The sequence below is a fragment of the Scomber japonicus genome, chromosome 8 (genome assembly GCF_027409825.1).
Source record: "Scomber japonicus isolate fScoJap1 chromosome 8, fScoJap1.pri, whole genome shotgun sequence".
NCBI lineage: Eukaryota > Metazoa > Chordata > Actinopteri > Scombriformes > Scombridae > Scomber > Scomber japonicus.
The window spans coordinates 22,503,812-22,520,124 of NC_070585.1; the positions used below are offsets into that span (position 1 = coordinate 22,503,812).

Genomic DNA, 16,313 nt, shown 5'->3' on the forward strand with positions numbered 1-16,313 from the left:
GCTGCACATCATTAGATTGTTCAGTTTATGTAATCAGACATGACATTTGTTTGAGCTGAAGCTAAATTGAATCAACCTTCTGTTTTTTTACCTTGTCTGAAAATTTGACCTTGGAATTAACAATCAAACGCTGGAGTTCAATTAGATCCTTTTCATTCCAGCTTGACAATTGGCTTCAAACAGCAAACTAAAGTGCACTAATCCATGTTTTTGGTAAAAAAAAAATGTTACTGACATTAATTCTCTCCCTGGGTCCTATTCCCCCTCTCTGACAAATTTAATGTACATGTATGTGTTGTGCATGTACATGAGTGCACTTCTCTGTTGATTTTGTTAGCATCTACGTGTTTTTCAAACACATCTCCCTCTGCTCTATATATTGATGCGGTTGTGTAGGATGGTTACTTTAAGGGGAGCCAGGGCTGATTCCTGCCCTCAAGGTCACTTTGCACTACAAAATCAAAAGCCCTCAATGATTGACGCGCAAAGCTGCAGGCCTGAAAAGTGTAATTGATTCATGGAGGCAAGAGTGTGTGTGTGTGTGTGTGTGTGTGTGTGTGTGTGCGTGTGCGTGTGCAAGAAGCAGTTATTGCAGAGAGCATCAAAGATGAACAGAGCAAGACACAGAGGAAAGGAAGGAACAGGAGTTTTAAACAAAAGTAACGGGTGTCACACTGAAATTGAATGCAGGGTGAATGAGGGCAGAGGGGTCTGTTAGGTTGTGACTCGAATACAGACTATTTGACAAGTTAATTTGACCCAGCACTTACAGTACACCATGTACAAGAAGAGTTATTCCTGTAGGGAACACAAGGAGCCATGCTTACATCTCTCTTTAGAAGTCTGATGACCTGTGCAATGATTTTCCAAACAAAGGCAATGATGTGAGTTAAAAAGTCAGTAGATTAGATGAGAGAGGACAAATGGACATATGGTTTGGTTTACTGTTCAGAGTGCACATACATTCCTCATTATCTCTACTTCACTCATTTACATGTATTGATCTATGCAATTAGATGCTACTAACTCCATTTCATTGTCATGGGGTAAAATGTAGAATTTAATGTAATCTAATCTAGTGGTAGGTGCAAGGCCAAGGCTGCGCAATATGGATAGAATTTACACACATTATAGTACAGATAGTTTCTCTTAAAATAAATCATTTTATATATAAAATAACCACACTGGCATTAACACTGGGAAATTTCAGATAGCGTGATTATTGCAGAAACAATTAGTCAATTAATTGATTAGTTAATGGAGAAGAAAATAATCGCCAACAGCTGTGATTATTGATCAACTGTTAAAGTTATTTATCAAACAAAAATGCTAAATATTTGCTGGCTCCAGCTTTACAAATAGGTAAAACAAATACCTGAAAAGAAACCAATATAATGTGACAAAACCAGTAGAATGATTGTGCAGAGACCGGACAACAAGATGAAAATATAATCCAACAAACCCTATGATATGATATGCAATCTAGTATCGCAATGTGGACATTATAATGATTTACAGCCAAGCTCAAATGATTGGAATAAGAACTGAAGACATCACCTTTCGTACCCTGAGTGTGTATATCCATCCATATAACGGCGACAACAGTTAATGTACTGTAAACTGTTGTAAAAATGCCATAAAACGCCACACCAACACTCCTCTCCTCCTTCGTTTTGAGTCCTCGAAGGTGGCCCCAGTTAATAGGGTTATGTTAGTTAACAAGCCTGTGAAGCCCTCGTCAGCAGTACTATCACAGCGACACACAGGCAGAAGGCAGCTCCGAAATTAGTAGCTCAGAGAGAGAGGCAAAGAGGCATACATTATTACACATTGCCTGCTGTGTCTGAACACCAGGAATACCAATGCAGAGGTTGTTGTGCAGACAGACATACACACAGAGCAGAGTGTTACCTCCACGGTCAGCTCTGCCACAGACCTTCTAAGGTGTGAAGCGTATGCAGGGTGCAGCGCTTCTCATTATTAACAGTGGTGTTGGCTTTGGCATCAGGAGAGAAGAGGGCAGCTTGGCTCAGCCAGCAGTCACAGCAATTTACAGGTCTGTCAGCGAGAAAGAGGTTGACCAGAAGAGAGAATTAAAGAGTATTTAGAGCTGTGAAATAGACTGCAGACATGGAGAATGAGCCACCGCTGGATGGATGCTGTGTTCATGTTGCTTTTACTGCAGGGTTTTTTTAGTATAAAGATCTAAATGCATTTGCTTTATTATGCAACACTTGGCAAAAAAAAAATTTGTTGTACTAAGTTGGAGATGTTTCAAACTTTTCCAATGTTTAGTTGCATAGCGCCTGGCTAATGCCTGATAGCATCAGGATTTGTGTTTAGTGCCATGATAATCTTGTTTTACGCTGTATTATTTTCTTACTCTGGCTGGCAAATGAAAGCTCTGATCTTTCTCTGAAGTGCTCATTGAAGTAAATTTTCAGTATATAAATCTTTTTTTTTTTTTTTTTCCCCGGTCTGCTCGTGTTTTTGTGAGCAAGAGTTTATATTTGCGTGACAGTGTTTTCAGTCTTTCAACAGCATTTCCAGTCGATTCTCAGCACAGGTCATTGAGGCAGGAACAAGAAGAGGCCAGACGGTTAAACCTCAGTGCAAAAACGGAACAAACAGAAATATCAGGATGAAGAGATTCTAAATGACAGTGTTGTAGAAATCACTGTAGTGTCAGACTGACTGCAGGGTCATAGCAGCCTCCTCTCTCCTCTCCCCTCAGACAGAACACACAGTTAAAGGAGCGAGTTGTAGAGAGAAGCTGGCTGGAGTTGCCACGACAACGAGACTGTTAAAAACAATCTTTCACCTCGATCCTTGCTGCAACACAGATATTTTTCTGGTATGAGTCTGTTTCATGGTGACTTTGAGGTTACAAGGATATTACTAAATCTTCTTTCTGTCTCTGTTTTTTGTGTCTTTATGCAGAAGGGATCCATAACATGACCATGGACTCCAACCCAATAACGATGCCCATGTCAGATCCCAACGCCTGGGCAACAGCCATGAACAACCTGGGGATGCCTCCCATCGGCATTACTGGACAGCCACTCATGCCAGGTATCACACAGCAGCTTTCCCAAGGTTTATTTCAATTTTCCATAGTGTTACATTTTACACTATGGGCATTTATTCACAGTTTTAGTCATTTTTAAGCAAAATTTCCTGATACTATTAACCTCTCAAATTTGATGATTTAATGCTTTTATCGGCCATGCATTATAGTAGAAATACCTTTGGGTTTTGGACCACTAGTCAAATAAGACATTTGGAGACACCACCTTTGACTCTCAGAATGTATAATACTAATTAGTCAATATTTTCTGATAAATTATACTCCAAATGATTAATGAAGTAATCTAGAGGATAATGTGCAGATTGAGAGATAATAAAAAATAATTGTTAATTGGAGCCTTCATACAAAAATACTGTGTAGGCTGCCTCTTTTTAAAAGCACTGTCTGCAATCGTTAACTCTTACATTTGTATTTGTAATTCCCAGACATCCTTATCTTATTTAAGTAGCATCATTTTATATAGAGGCATTAATGTTTAGCAGTTACTTCAGAACTGTAGCTTTGGCTGTTAGTTCATTATAACAATATTGATTCAGTTTGTATTTGTTTGTTTTTTTCTATGGCTTTTGACCACTGAAGACAAAGTGTAGAGACTTTTTCAAAAACATATATAAGTACCAGTCAAAAGTTTGGACACACTTTCTCATTGCTGTGAATGGGAAGGTGTGTCCAAACTTTTGACTGCTACTGTATGTATATATATGTATGAATCAAGTAAAACCATAAACATAAACAAGAGATTTTTAAGTTCGATTTTTGGCTAAAGTCTGGTTGTCTTTTCATGATTCATTTATTTTAGTTACAGTACTTAAAGAATGAAGAGAAAGTTCTCCTATAGTGTGGGCCAGGGTTTTGGCATCATTCCTTTGTAAAGTTGTTTGATGAGCAGCTCTGTCTTTGGCTGCATTAGAGAATCAGTATGCTTGGCACTGTGGCCTTAAATGATGGAGATAGGAAGTGGATTCTCATGTGTGATTGCGGTGGCCTTTTAAAATAAGTCTATTGAAACAAACAGCTGAGTCAGCAAGATGTAAGTCCAATGCTGTAATGAGTCTTTGAATGACACACACGCATTCACACACACACACACACACACATACACACACACATACACACACAGGTGCTCTCTAACAGAGGCTGATATAACTCACTTCAGCAGCAGCCAGGATTAGTGAGAGAGCGTCAGGGTTTCTTTTCAAGTTACTACAAGGAACTTTTTACTGGTTATGAAACAGTATCATGCAGGTTGTGCTATATGACACATCCCAATATAGGTTATTTCTTATCACAATGATACACACTACAATATAGCGCATTTTTCTGTAAATGTATGAATAAATAGCTTCTGATCCGTGTCCCAGTAGAGATGCTCACACTGAGCTGAAATGAAAGAAGTGCACAAAATAAGGTAAATAACAAAAATAAAGATTTAGAGAGAGAGTGAGAGAGAGGTCAAGTGGTGGTCAAGAAAGCTAGAGCGTGAATGAAGAGGGGGAGCAGCAGTGTAGCTAGAACAAAGAAATGAACATGAGAAATACAACACTAATTAGGGCCCGAGCGCTGACCAGCGCGAAGCCCTATTGTTTTTGCCATGATTATTATTAGGGCCCGAGCGCTGACCAGCGCGAAGCCCTATTGTATCTGTCCGGATTATTAGGGCCCGAGCGCTGACCAGCGCGAAGCCCTATTGTTTTTGCCATGATTATTAGGGCCCGAGCGCTGACCAGCGCGAAGCCCTATTGTTTTTGCCATGATTATTATTAGGGCCCAAGCACTATACAGTGCGAAGGCCCTATTGTAATCGTCAAGATTATTATTATTATCGTTCCTATAAAGTAAACGCGTTTTTGACAGCCTAAACGTGCCCGAAAAGTCACCAAAATGTGCAATCATGTTCGACCCGGCGAAAAATTTGATATTTTAAGGATCACGAAAATGGGCGAGAAAAAATGGCTCAATAGCGCCCCCTAGAAAATTAAAAAAAGCGAGCCCCACCTCTGAGATTGTCCTAGACAAACGAAATTCGGTACACATATGTATCGTGTAAAGACGCACAAAAAAGTCTCTTGGACCCATACCCTCACTCTAACAGGAAGTCGGCCATTTTGTATCGAATCTGCGTTTTTGGCGCCATTTTGGCGTTTTCCACGCCTCGTACTTTAACGAACTTGTCCTAGGGATTTAATCCGACCGACTTCAAATTCACTCAGAAACATCTTGAGACATTGGAGATGAAAAGTTATCAAAAACTTTCTGATTAGGGATCCGGTTTGGCCGTGGCGGCGCCGACAATTTCCCTCGCCATTCGATCCTTCGCCATTAAACAGGAAGTCCTTATAACTCCTACAGACATCGTCCTATCTACACCAAATTAATCACACATGTAGAGGGTCCCGCCCTGAACACGTATATGTATCAATACTGTGTCAGCTCCATAGCGCCACCTACTGGATACAGTAGCGCCCCCTTGAAAATTGAAAAAAAATTGAGCCCCTCAACTCAGATTGACATAGACAAACGAAATTTGGTACACATATGTATCATGTAAAGACGCACCAAAAACTCTCTTGGACCCATGATGTCACTCCAACAGGAAGTCGGCCATTTTGAAAAATATGTGCGATTTTGGCATTTTCCACGCCTCGTACTTTAACGAACTTGTCCTAGGGATTTAATCCGACCGACTTCAAATTCACTCAGAAACATCTTTAGACATTGGAGATGAAAAGTTATCAAAAACTTTCTGATTAGGGATTTGGTTGCTTCGTGGTGATGTGAGGAATTTTGATGTTTCACCATTAAACAGGAACAGCTGGCCAAATGGGGGTACTGCACCCCGTAGAAGATTAAGGAAATTGAGCCCCGCCCTCCAGATTCACATAGATGAACGAAATTCGGTACACATATGTATCGTGTAAAGACGCACAAAAAAGTCTCTTGGACCCATACCCTCACTCCAACAGGAAGTCGGCCATTTTGAAGTGAATTTGCAATTTTGGCACGGTTTGATAGAATTTTCACACCACATACTTTAATGAATTCCTCCTAATCCAACCAACTTTATATTGACTCTGTATGCGTCACAGCAAGTCTCGCTCAGTAGTGGCGGGGCGGGGGAGCTTGGGCCCGATCATCGCTGCTTGCAGCTTTAATTAGGGCCCAAGCACTATACAGTGCGAAGGCCCTATTGTAATCGTGCCGATTATTATTAGGGCCCAAGCACTATACAGTGCGAAGGCCCTATTGTAATCGTGCCGATTATTATTAGGGCCCAAGCACTACAGTGCGAAGGCCCTATTGTAATCGTACCGATTATTATTATTATTATTATTATTATAGTTCCTATAAAGTAAACGCGTTTTTGCCCCCCTGAACGTGCCCGAAAAGTCACCAAAATGTGCAATCATGTTCGACCCGGCGAAAAATTTGATATTTTATGGTTTACATAAATGGGCGTGGCAAAATGGCTCTGTAGCGCCCCCTCGAAAATTTAAAAAAGCGAGCCCCACCCCTGAGATTGTCCTAGACAAACGAAATTCAGTACACATATGTATCGTGTAAAGACGCACAGAAAAGTCTCTTGTACCCATACCCTCACTCCTACAGGAAGTCGGCCATTTTGTATCGAATATGCGTTTTGGGCGATTTCCACGCATCGCATTTGAGCGAACTCCTCCTAGAGATTTAATCTGACCGACTTCAAATTCACTCAGAAACATCTTGAGACATTGGAGATGAAAAGGTATCAAAAACTTTCTGATTAGGGATCCGGTTTGGCCGTGGCGGCGCCGACAATTTCCTTCATCATTCGATCCTTCGCCATGAAATTTCAAACCCTCATAACTTGACTCCACATGCTCTGAGCTTTTCCAAATTTAATATGCTTGTTCCGTGTCCCGGTCTGAACACATGTACAGTCTCATATTTAGTGACAGTCATAGCGCCACCTACTGGCAACAGGAAGTCACTTGCTTCAGTCTTTCACTGATTACTCCCATAATCTTAAGTATTTATACCTGAAATGAACTCAGCTGAGACATAAGACCTTGGTGATGCTACATTCTGCAACTCATGACCCATCATCAAATACCTTTGCCATGACAACACATTCAACGCCATTATAATACGATTACAGTTTTCAGGGGCAAAGGATGCCTCCACGGTAATGAAACTCAACACACACGTCTAGAGTGGGTTCATTTAACATCCTATATACTTCAATGGGATGGGCGTGACTAAACGGCTCAATAGCGCCCCCTTGAATATTTCAAAATTGAACCTCAGCCTTCCCGATTGACATAGAAGAATGAAATTCGGTAGGTTTATGTATCATCTCCAGACGCACAAAAACGCCATTTGGACCTATACCCTAAGTCCAACAGGAAGTCGGCCATCTTGGGAAAAATGCTATATTTTGGTGAATTTTTTGGTCATTTCCAGGCATCATATTTGAACTAACTAGTCCTACAGATTCCATCCCATCCACTTCAAATTCACACACAATCATCTTGAGAAATTGGAGATGACAAGTTATCAAAAGCTTTTTTATGACTTCTTCCTGTTGGGCGTGGCTGTGCAAACAATTTCGATGCTTCGCCATAAAGCAGGAAGTCCTTATAACTCCTACAGACATTGTCCCACCTACACCAAATTGATCACACATGTAGAGGGTCCCACCCTGAACACATCTATGCATCAATACTGCTTCATATACACAGCGCCACCTACTGGACACAGGAAGTCAGCCTCATATGACAAACATTATCCGATTTACATGAAATTTACAGGATGTGTTCTCCACATCACACACTGCAACATGACATATAATTGGTGGGTGATCTCTAGCGCCACCTAGTGGACACATGCAATGTGACTTAGCCCCATCACACAACGTTCATTAGGAGCCCGGGTGCCAAGAAGTCTACATGCCCGCTGTGTCTGCCGTGTGACTGCAGCACGCACCGACATGCGCGTACGGGGCGGTGCGTGGGGGGGCTTGGGCCCGATCATCGCTGCTTGCAGCTTTAATTATTATTATAGTTCTGCCTAAACAAACGCGTTTTTGACAGCCTAAACGTGCCCGAAAAGTCACCAAAATTTGCAATCATGTCCGACCCGGCGAAAAATTTGATATTTTAAGGATCACGAAAATGGGCGAGAGAAAATGGCTCAATAGCGCCCCCTAGAAAATTAAAAAAAGTGAGCCCCACCTCTGAGATTGTCCTAGATAAACGAAATTCGGTACACATATGTATCGTGTAAAGACACACAAAAAAGTCTCTTGGACCCATACCCTCACTCTAACAGGAAGTCGGCCATTTTGTATCGAATCTGCGTTTTTGGCGCCATTTTGTCGTTTTCCACACCTCGTACTTTAACGAACTTGTCCTAGGGATTTAATCCGACCGACTTCAAATTCACTCAGAAACATCTTGAGACATTGGAGATGAAAAGTTATCAAAAACTTTCTAATTAGGGATCCGGTTTGGCCGTGGCGGCGCCGACAATTTCCCTCGCCATTCGATCCTTCGCCATTAAACAGGAAGTCCTTATAACTCCTACAGACATCGTCCGATCTACACCAAATTAATCACACATGTAGAGGGTCCCGCCCTGAACACGTATATGTATCAATACTGTGTCAGCTCCATAGCGCCACCTACTGGATACAATAGCGCCCCCTTGAAAATTGAAAAAAAATTGAGCCCCTCAACTCAGATTGACATAGACAAACGAAATTTGGTACACATATGTATCATGTAAAGACGCACCAAAAACTCTCTTGGACCCATGATGTCACTCCAACAGGAAGTCGGCCATTTTGAAAAATATGTGCGATTTTGGCATTTTCCACGCCTCGTACTTTAACGAACTTGTCCTAGGGATTTAATCCGACCGACTTCAAATTCACTCAGAAACATCTTTAGACATTGGAGATGAAAAGTTATCAAAAACTTTCTGATTAGGGATTTGGTTGCTTCGTGGTGATGTGAGGAATTTTGATGTTTCACCATTAAACAGGAACAGCTGGCCAAATGGGGGTACTGCACCCCGTAGAAGATTAAGGAAATTGAGCCCCGCCCTCCAGATTCACATAGATGAACGAAATTCGGTACACATATGTATCGTGTAAAGACGCACAAAAAAGTCTCTTGGACCCATATCCTCACTCCAACAGGAAGTCGGCCATTTTGAAGTGAATTTGCAATTTTGGCACGGTTTGATAGAATTTTCACACCACATACTTTAATGAATTCCTCCTAATCCAACCAACTTTATATTGACTCTGTATGCGTCACAGCAAGTCTCGCTCAGTAGTGGCGGGGCGGGGGAGCTTGGGCCCGATCATCGCTGCTTGCAGCTTTAATTATTATTATAGTTCTGCCTAAACAAACGCGTTTTTGACAGCCTAAACGTGCCCGAAAAGTCACCAAAATTTGCAATCATGTCCGACCCGGCGAAAAATTTGATATTTTAAGGATCACGAAAATGGGCGAGAGAAAATGGCTCAATAGCGCCCCCTAGAAAATTAAAAAAAGTGAGCCCCACCTCTGAGATTGTCCTAGATAAACGAAATTCGGTACACATATGTATCGTGTAAAGACACACAAAAAAGTCTCTTGGACCCATACCCTCACTCTAACAGGAAGTCGGCCATTTTGTATCGAATCTGCGTTTTTGGCGCCATTTTGTCGTTTTCCACACCTCGTACTTTAACGAACTTGTCCTAGGGATTTAATCCGACCGACTTCAAATTCACTCAGAAACATCTTGAGACATTGGAGATGAAAAGTTATCAAAAACTTTCTAATTAGGGATCCGGTTTGGCCGTGGCGGCGCCGACAATTTCCCTCGCCATTCGATCCTTCGCCATTAAACAGGAAGTCCTTATAACTCCTACAGACATCGTCCGATCTACACCAAATTAATCACACATGTAGAGGGTCCCGCCCTGAACACGTATATGTATCAATACTGTGTCAGCTCCATAGCGCCACCTACTGGATACAATAGCGCCCCCTTGAAAATTGAAAAAAAATTGAGCCCCTCAACTCAGATTGACATAGACAAACGAAATTTGGTACACATATGTATCATGTAAAGACGCACCAAAAACTCTCTTGGACCCATGATGTCACTCCAACAGGAAGTCGGCCATTTTGAAAAATATGTGCGATTTTGGCATTTTCCACGCCTCGTACTTTAACGAACTTGTCCTAGGGATTTAATCCGACCGACTTCAAATTCACTCAGAAACATCTTTAGACATTGGAGATGAAAAGTTATCAAAAACTTTCTGATTAGGGATTTGGTTGCTTCGTGGTGATGTGAGGAATTTTGATGTTTCACCATTAAACAGGAACAGCTGGCCAAATGGGGGTACTGCACCCCGTAGAAGATTAAGGAAATTGAGCCCCGCCCTCCAGATTCACATAGATGAACGAAATTCGGTACACATATGTATCGTGTAAAGACGCACAAAAAAGTCTCTTGGACCCATATCCTCACTCCAACAGGAAGTCGGCCATTTTGAAGTGAATTTGCAATTTTGGCACGGTTTGATAGAATTTTCACACCACATACTTTAATGAATTCCTCCTAATCCAACCAACTTTATATTGACTCTGTATGCGTCACAGCAAGTCTCGCTCAGTAGTGGCGGGGCGGGGGAGCTTGGGCCCGATCATCGCTGCTTGCAGCTTTAATTAGGGCCCGAGCGCTGACCAGCGCGAAGCCCTATTGTATCTGTCCGGATTATTCTTCTTCCTTTTTCTCCCACAACAACGGGCTTTTTGCCCCCCTGAACGTGCCTTAAAAGTCACCAAAGTTTGTACGCAAGCCAGACCTGGCGAAAATTTTGATATTTTATGGTTTGAAGAAATGGCCGTGGCAAAATGGCTTTCTAGCGCCCCCTGCAAAATCTATAAAATCGAGCCCCTCGAGACAGATTGACATAGAGAAACGAAATTCGGTACACATGTTCATCATGCCAAGACGCACCAAAAAGTCTCTTGGACACATACCCTAACTCCAACAGGAAGTCGGCCATTTTGAATCAAATTATTGATTTTAATGCCAAATTTGGCATCATATTTGAGCGAACTAGTCCTACAGTTTTATTCCCATCCACTTCAAATTCACACAGAATCATCTTGAGACATTGGAGATGAAAAGTTATCAAAAGCTTTTTCCCACGTCATTCCTGGTTGCCGTGGTGACGCGGCGAATTTCGATGCTTCGCCATGAAATTTCAAACCCTCATAACTTGACTCCACATGGTCTGAGCTTTTCCAAATTTAATATGCTTGTTCAGCGTCCTGATCTGAACACATGTACAGTCTCATATTTAGTGACAGTCATAGCGCCACCTAGTGGCAACAGGAAGTCACTTGCGTCATTTGTTCATTAATTATTCCCATAATCTTAAGTATTTCCACCTGAAATTGTCTCAGCTGAGACATAAGACCTTGGTGATGCTACAGTCTGTAACTCGTGACCCATCATCAAATACCGTTGCCATGACAACGCATTCAACGCCATGAAAATACGATTACAGTTTTCAGGGGCAAAGGATGCCTCCACGGTAACAAAAGTCAACACACACGTCTGGAGTGGGGTCATTTAACATCCTATATACTTCAATGGGATGGGCGTGACTAAACGGCTCAATAGCGCCCCCTTGAATATTTCAAAATTCAACCTCAGCCTTCCTGATTGACATAGAAGAATGAAATTCGGTAGGTTTATGTATCATCTCCAGACGCACAAAAACGCCATTTGGACCCATACCCTAAGTCCAACAGGAAGTCAGCCATCTTGGGAAAAATGCTCAATTTTTGTGCATTTTTTGGTCATTTCCACGCATCATATTTGAACGCACTAGTCCTAGGGATTTCATCCCATCCTCTTCAAATTCACACAGAGTCATCTTGAGACATTGGAGATGAAAAGTTATCAAAAGCTTTTTCGTCCGTCATTCCTGGTTGCCATGGTGACGCGGCGAATTTCGATGCTTCGCCATGAAATTTCAAACCCTCATAACTTCACTCCACATGGTCTGAGCTTTTACAAATTTAATATGTTTGTTCAGCGTCCCGGTCTGAACACATGTACAGTCTCATATTTAGTGACAGTCATAGCGCCACCTACTGGCAACAGGAAGTCACTTGCGTCATTCTTGGAGTAATTACTCCCATAATCTTAAGTATTTACACCTGAAATTAACTCAGCTGAGACATAAGACTTTGGTGATGCTACATCCTCCGACTGAGCCACAGCCCGACATGCGTGGGGGCGCGAGGGCCCGTTCATCACTGCTTGCAGTTTTAATTCTCTTTATTTTTCTTCTGACAAAGTAACTGCCTTTTTCCCCCACTAAACGTGCCCCGAAACTCACCAAAGTTTGCATGCCAGTCAGACCCGGCGAAAAATTTGATATTTTATGGTTTGCATAAATGGGCGACAAAAAATGGCTCTCTAGCGCCACCTGCAAAATCAATAAAAGCGAGCCCCTCGTGACAGATTGACATAGAGAAACGAAACTTGGTACACATGTTCAACATGTCAAGACGCACCAAAAAGTCTCTTGGACACATACCCTAACACCAACAGGAAGTCGGCCATTTTGAATCAAAATATTGATTTTAATGCAAATTGTGGCATCATATTTGAATGCACTACTCCTAGAGTTTTCTTCCCATCCACTTCAAATTCACACAGAATCATCTTGAGACATTGGAGATGAAAAGTTATCAAAAGGTTTTTCCCCCGTCATTCCTGGTTGCCGTGGTGACGCGGCGAATTTCGATGCTTCGCCATGAAATTTCAAACCCTCATAACTTGACTCCACATGGTCTCAGCTTTTCCAAATTTACTTTGCTTGTTCAGGGTCCTGCTCTGAACATATGTACAGTCTCATATTTAGTGACAGTCATAGCGCCCCCTACTGGCAACAGGAAGTCACTTGCTTCATTCTTTCACTAATTACTCCCATAATCTTCATCCCATCCACTTCAAATTCACACAGGATCATCTTGAGACATTGGAGATGAAAAGTTATCAAAAGGTTTTTCCCTCGTCATTCCTGGTTGCCGTGGTGACGTGGCGAATTTCGATCCTTCGCCATGAAAATTCAAACCCTCATAACTTGACTCCACATGGTCTGAGCTTTTCCAAATTTAATATGCTTGTTCAGTGTCCTGGTCTGAACACATGTACAGTCTCATATTTTGTGACAGTCATAGCGCCCCCTACTGGCAACAGGAAGTCACTTGCTTCATTCGTTGACTAATTACTCCCATAATCTTAAGTATTTACACCTGAAATTGACTCAGCTGAGACATGAGACCTTGGTGTTGCTACATTCTGCAACTCGTGACCCATCATCAAATACTGTTGCCATGACAACGCATTCAACGCCATGAAATACGATTACACTTTTAAGGGGCAAAGGATGCCTCCACGGTAACGAAACTCAACACACACGTCTGGAGTGGGGTCATTTAACATCCTATATACTTCAATGGGATGGCCGTGACTAAACGGCTCAATAGCGCCCCCTTGAATATTTCAAAATTGAACCTCAGACTTCCCGATTGACATAGAAGAATGCAATTCGGTAGGTTTATGTATCATTTCCAGACGCACAAAAACGCCATTTGGACCTATACCCTAAGTCCAACAGGAAGTCGGCCATCTTGGGAAAAATGCTCAATTTTGGTGAGTGTTTTGGTCATTTCCACGCCTCATATTTGAACGAACTACTCCTAGAGATTTCATCCCATCCACTTCAAATTCACACAGAGTCAGCTTGAGACATTGGAGATGACAAGTTATCAAAAGCTTTTTTATGACTTCTTCCTGTTGGGCGTGGCTGTGCAGACAATTTCGATGCTTCGCCATGAAGCAGGAAGTCCTTATAACTCCTACAGACATTGTCCCGTCTACACCAAATTGATCACACATGTAGAGGGTCCCGCCCTGAACACATCTATGCATCAATACTGCTTCATATACACAGCGCCACCTACTGGACACAGGAAGTCAGCCTCACATGACAAACATTATCCGATTTACATGAAATTTAGAGGATGTGTTCTCTACATCATACACTGCAACATGACATGTAATTGGTGGGTGATCTCTAGCGCCACCTAGTGGACACATGCAATGTGACTTAGCCCCATCACACAGTGTTCATTACAAGCCCCGGTGCCAAGACGTCTACTTGCCCGCTGTGTCTGCCATGTGACTGCAGCATGCACCGACATGCGCGTACAAGGCGGTGCATGGGGGCGCGAGGGCCCGTTCATCACTGCTTGCAGTTTTAATTATTATTATTCTCTTTATTTTTCTTCTGACAAAGTAACTGCCTTTTTCCCCCACTAAACGTGCCCCGAAACTCACCAAAGTTTGCATGCAAGTCAGACCCGGCGAAAAATTTTATATTTTTTGGTTTGCATAAATGGGCGAGGCAAAATGGCTCTCTAGCGCCACCTGCAAAATCAATAAAAGCGAGCCCCTCGTGACAGATTGACATAGAGAAACGAAACTTGGTACACATGTTCAACATGTCAAGACGCACCAAAAAGTCTCTTGGACACATACCCTAACACCAACAGGAAGTCGGCCATTTTGAATCAAAATATTGATTTTAATGCAAATTGTGGCATCATATTTGAATGCACTACTCCTAGAGTTTTCTTCCCATCCACTTCAAATTCACACAGAATCATCTTGAGACATTGGAGATGACAAGTTATCAAAAGGTTTTTCCCCCGTCATTCCTGGTTGCCGTGGTGACGTGGCGAATTTCGATGCTTCGCCATGAAATTTCAAACCCTCATAACTTGACTCCACATTGTCTGAGCTTTTCCAAATTTCAGATGCCTGTTCAGGGTACTGCTCTGAACACATGTACAGTCTCATATTTAGTGACAGTCATAGCGCCCCCTACTGGCAACAGGAAGTCACTTGCTTCATTCTTTCACTAATTACTCCCATAATCTTAATCCCATCCACTTCAAATTCACACAGGATCATCTTGAAGCATTGGAGATGAAAAGTCATCAAAATCTTTTTGATGACTTCTTCCTGTTGGGCGTGGCTGTGCAAACAATTTCGATGCTTCGCCATGAAGCAGGAAGTCCTTATAACTCCTACAGACATTGTCCTGTCTACACCAAATTGATCACACATGTAGAGGGTCCCGCCCTGAACACATCTATGCATCAATACTGTGTCAAATACACAGCGCCACCTACTGGACACAGGAAGTCAGCCTCACATGACAAACATTATCCTATTTACATGAAATTTACAGGATGTGTTCTCCACATCATACACTGCAACATGACATGTAATTGGTGGGTGATCTCTAGCGCCACCTTGTGGACACATGCAATGTGACTTAGCCCCATCACACAACGTTCATTACGAGCCCGGGTGCCAAGACGCCTACGTGCCCACTGTGTCTGCCGTGTGCCTGCAGCACGCACCGGCATGCGCGTGCGGCGCGGTGCGTGGGGGCGCGAGGGCCCGTTCATCACTGCTTGCAGTTTTAATTATTTTTCTTCTCCCAAAACAACGGGCTTTTTGCCCCCCTAAACGGGCTCGAAAAGTCACCAAAGTTTGCACGCAAGCCAGACCCGGCGAAAATTTTGATATTTTATGGTTTGCAGAAATGGGCGTGGCAAAATGGCTCAATAGCGCCCCCTATTGAATATAAAAATGTGAGAGATTGACGTACATGAACGAAATTTGGTATATATATGTATCATGTCCAGACGCACAAAAAAGTCAGTGGGGCCCATGACGTCACTCCAACAGGAAGTCGGCCATTTTGAAAAATATGTGCGATTTTGGTGTTTTCCACTCCTCGTACTTTAACGAACTAGTCCTACAGTTTTCATCCCATCCACTTCAAATTCACACAGAGTCATCTTGAGACATTGGAGATGAAAAGTTATCAAAAGCTTTTTTGCCCGTCATTCCTGGTTGCCGTGGTGACGCGGCGAATTTCGATGCTTCGCCATGAAATTTCAAACTCTCATAACTTGACTCCACATGGTCTGAGCTTTTCCAAATTTAATATGCTTGTACAGTGTCCCCGTCTGAACATATGTACAGTCTCATATTTTGTTACAGTCATAGCGCCCCCTACTGGAAACAGGAAGTCACTTGCTTCATTCTTTCACTAATTACTCCCATAATCTTAAGTATTTAC

The 16,313-nt window shown here is 42.3% G+C and overlaps 1 protein-coding gene across 1 annotated transcript in view; it reads left to right on the forward strand.

The window, feature by feature from the left end:
- Positions 1-16,313, forward strand: part of enox2 (ecto-NOX disulfide-thiol exchanger 2) — a 189,916-nt gene that overhangs the window by 115,698 nt on the left and 57,905 nt on the right. Inside the window, exon 5 of the mRNA XM_053324124.1 lies at positions 2,941-3,072. Within this exon, the coding sequence (XP_053180099.1) occupies positions 2,941-3,072 (132 nt within the window). The remainder of the gene's footprint in view (positions 1-2,940; positions 3,073-16,313) is intronic.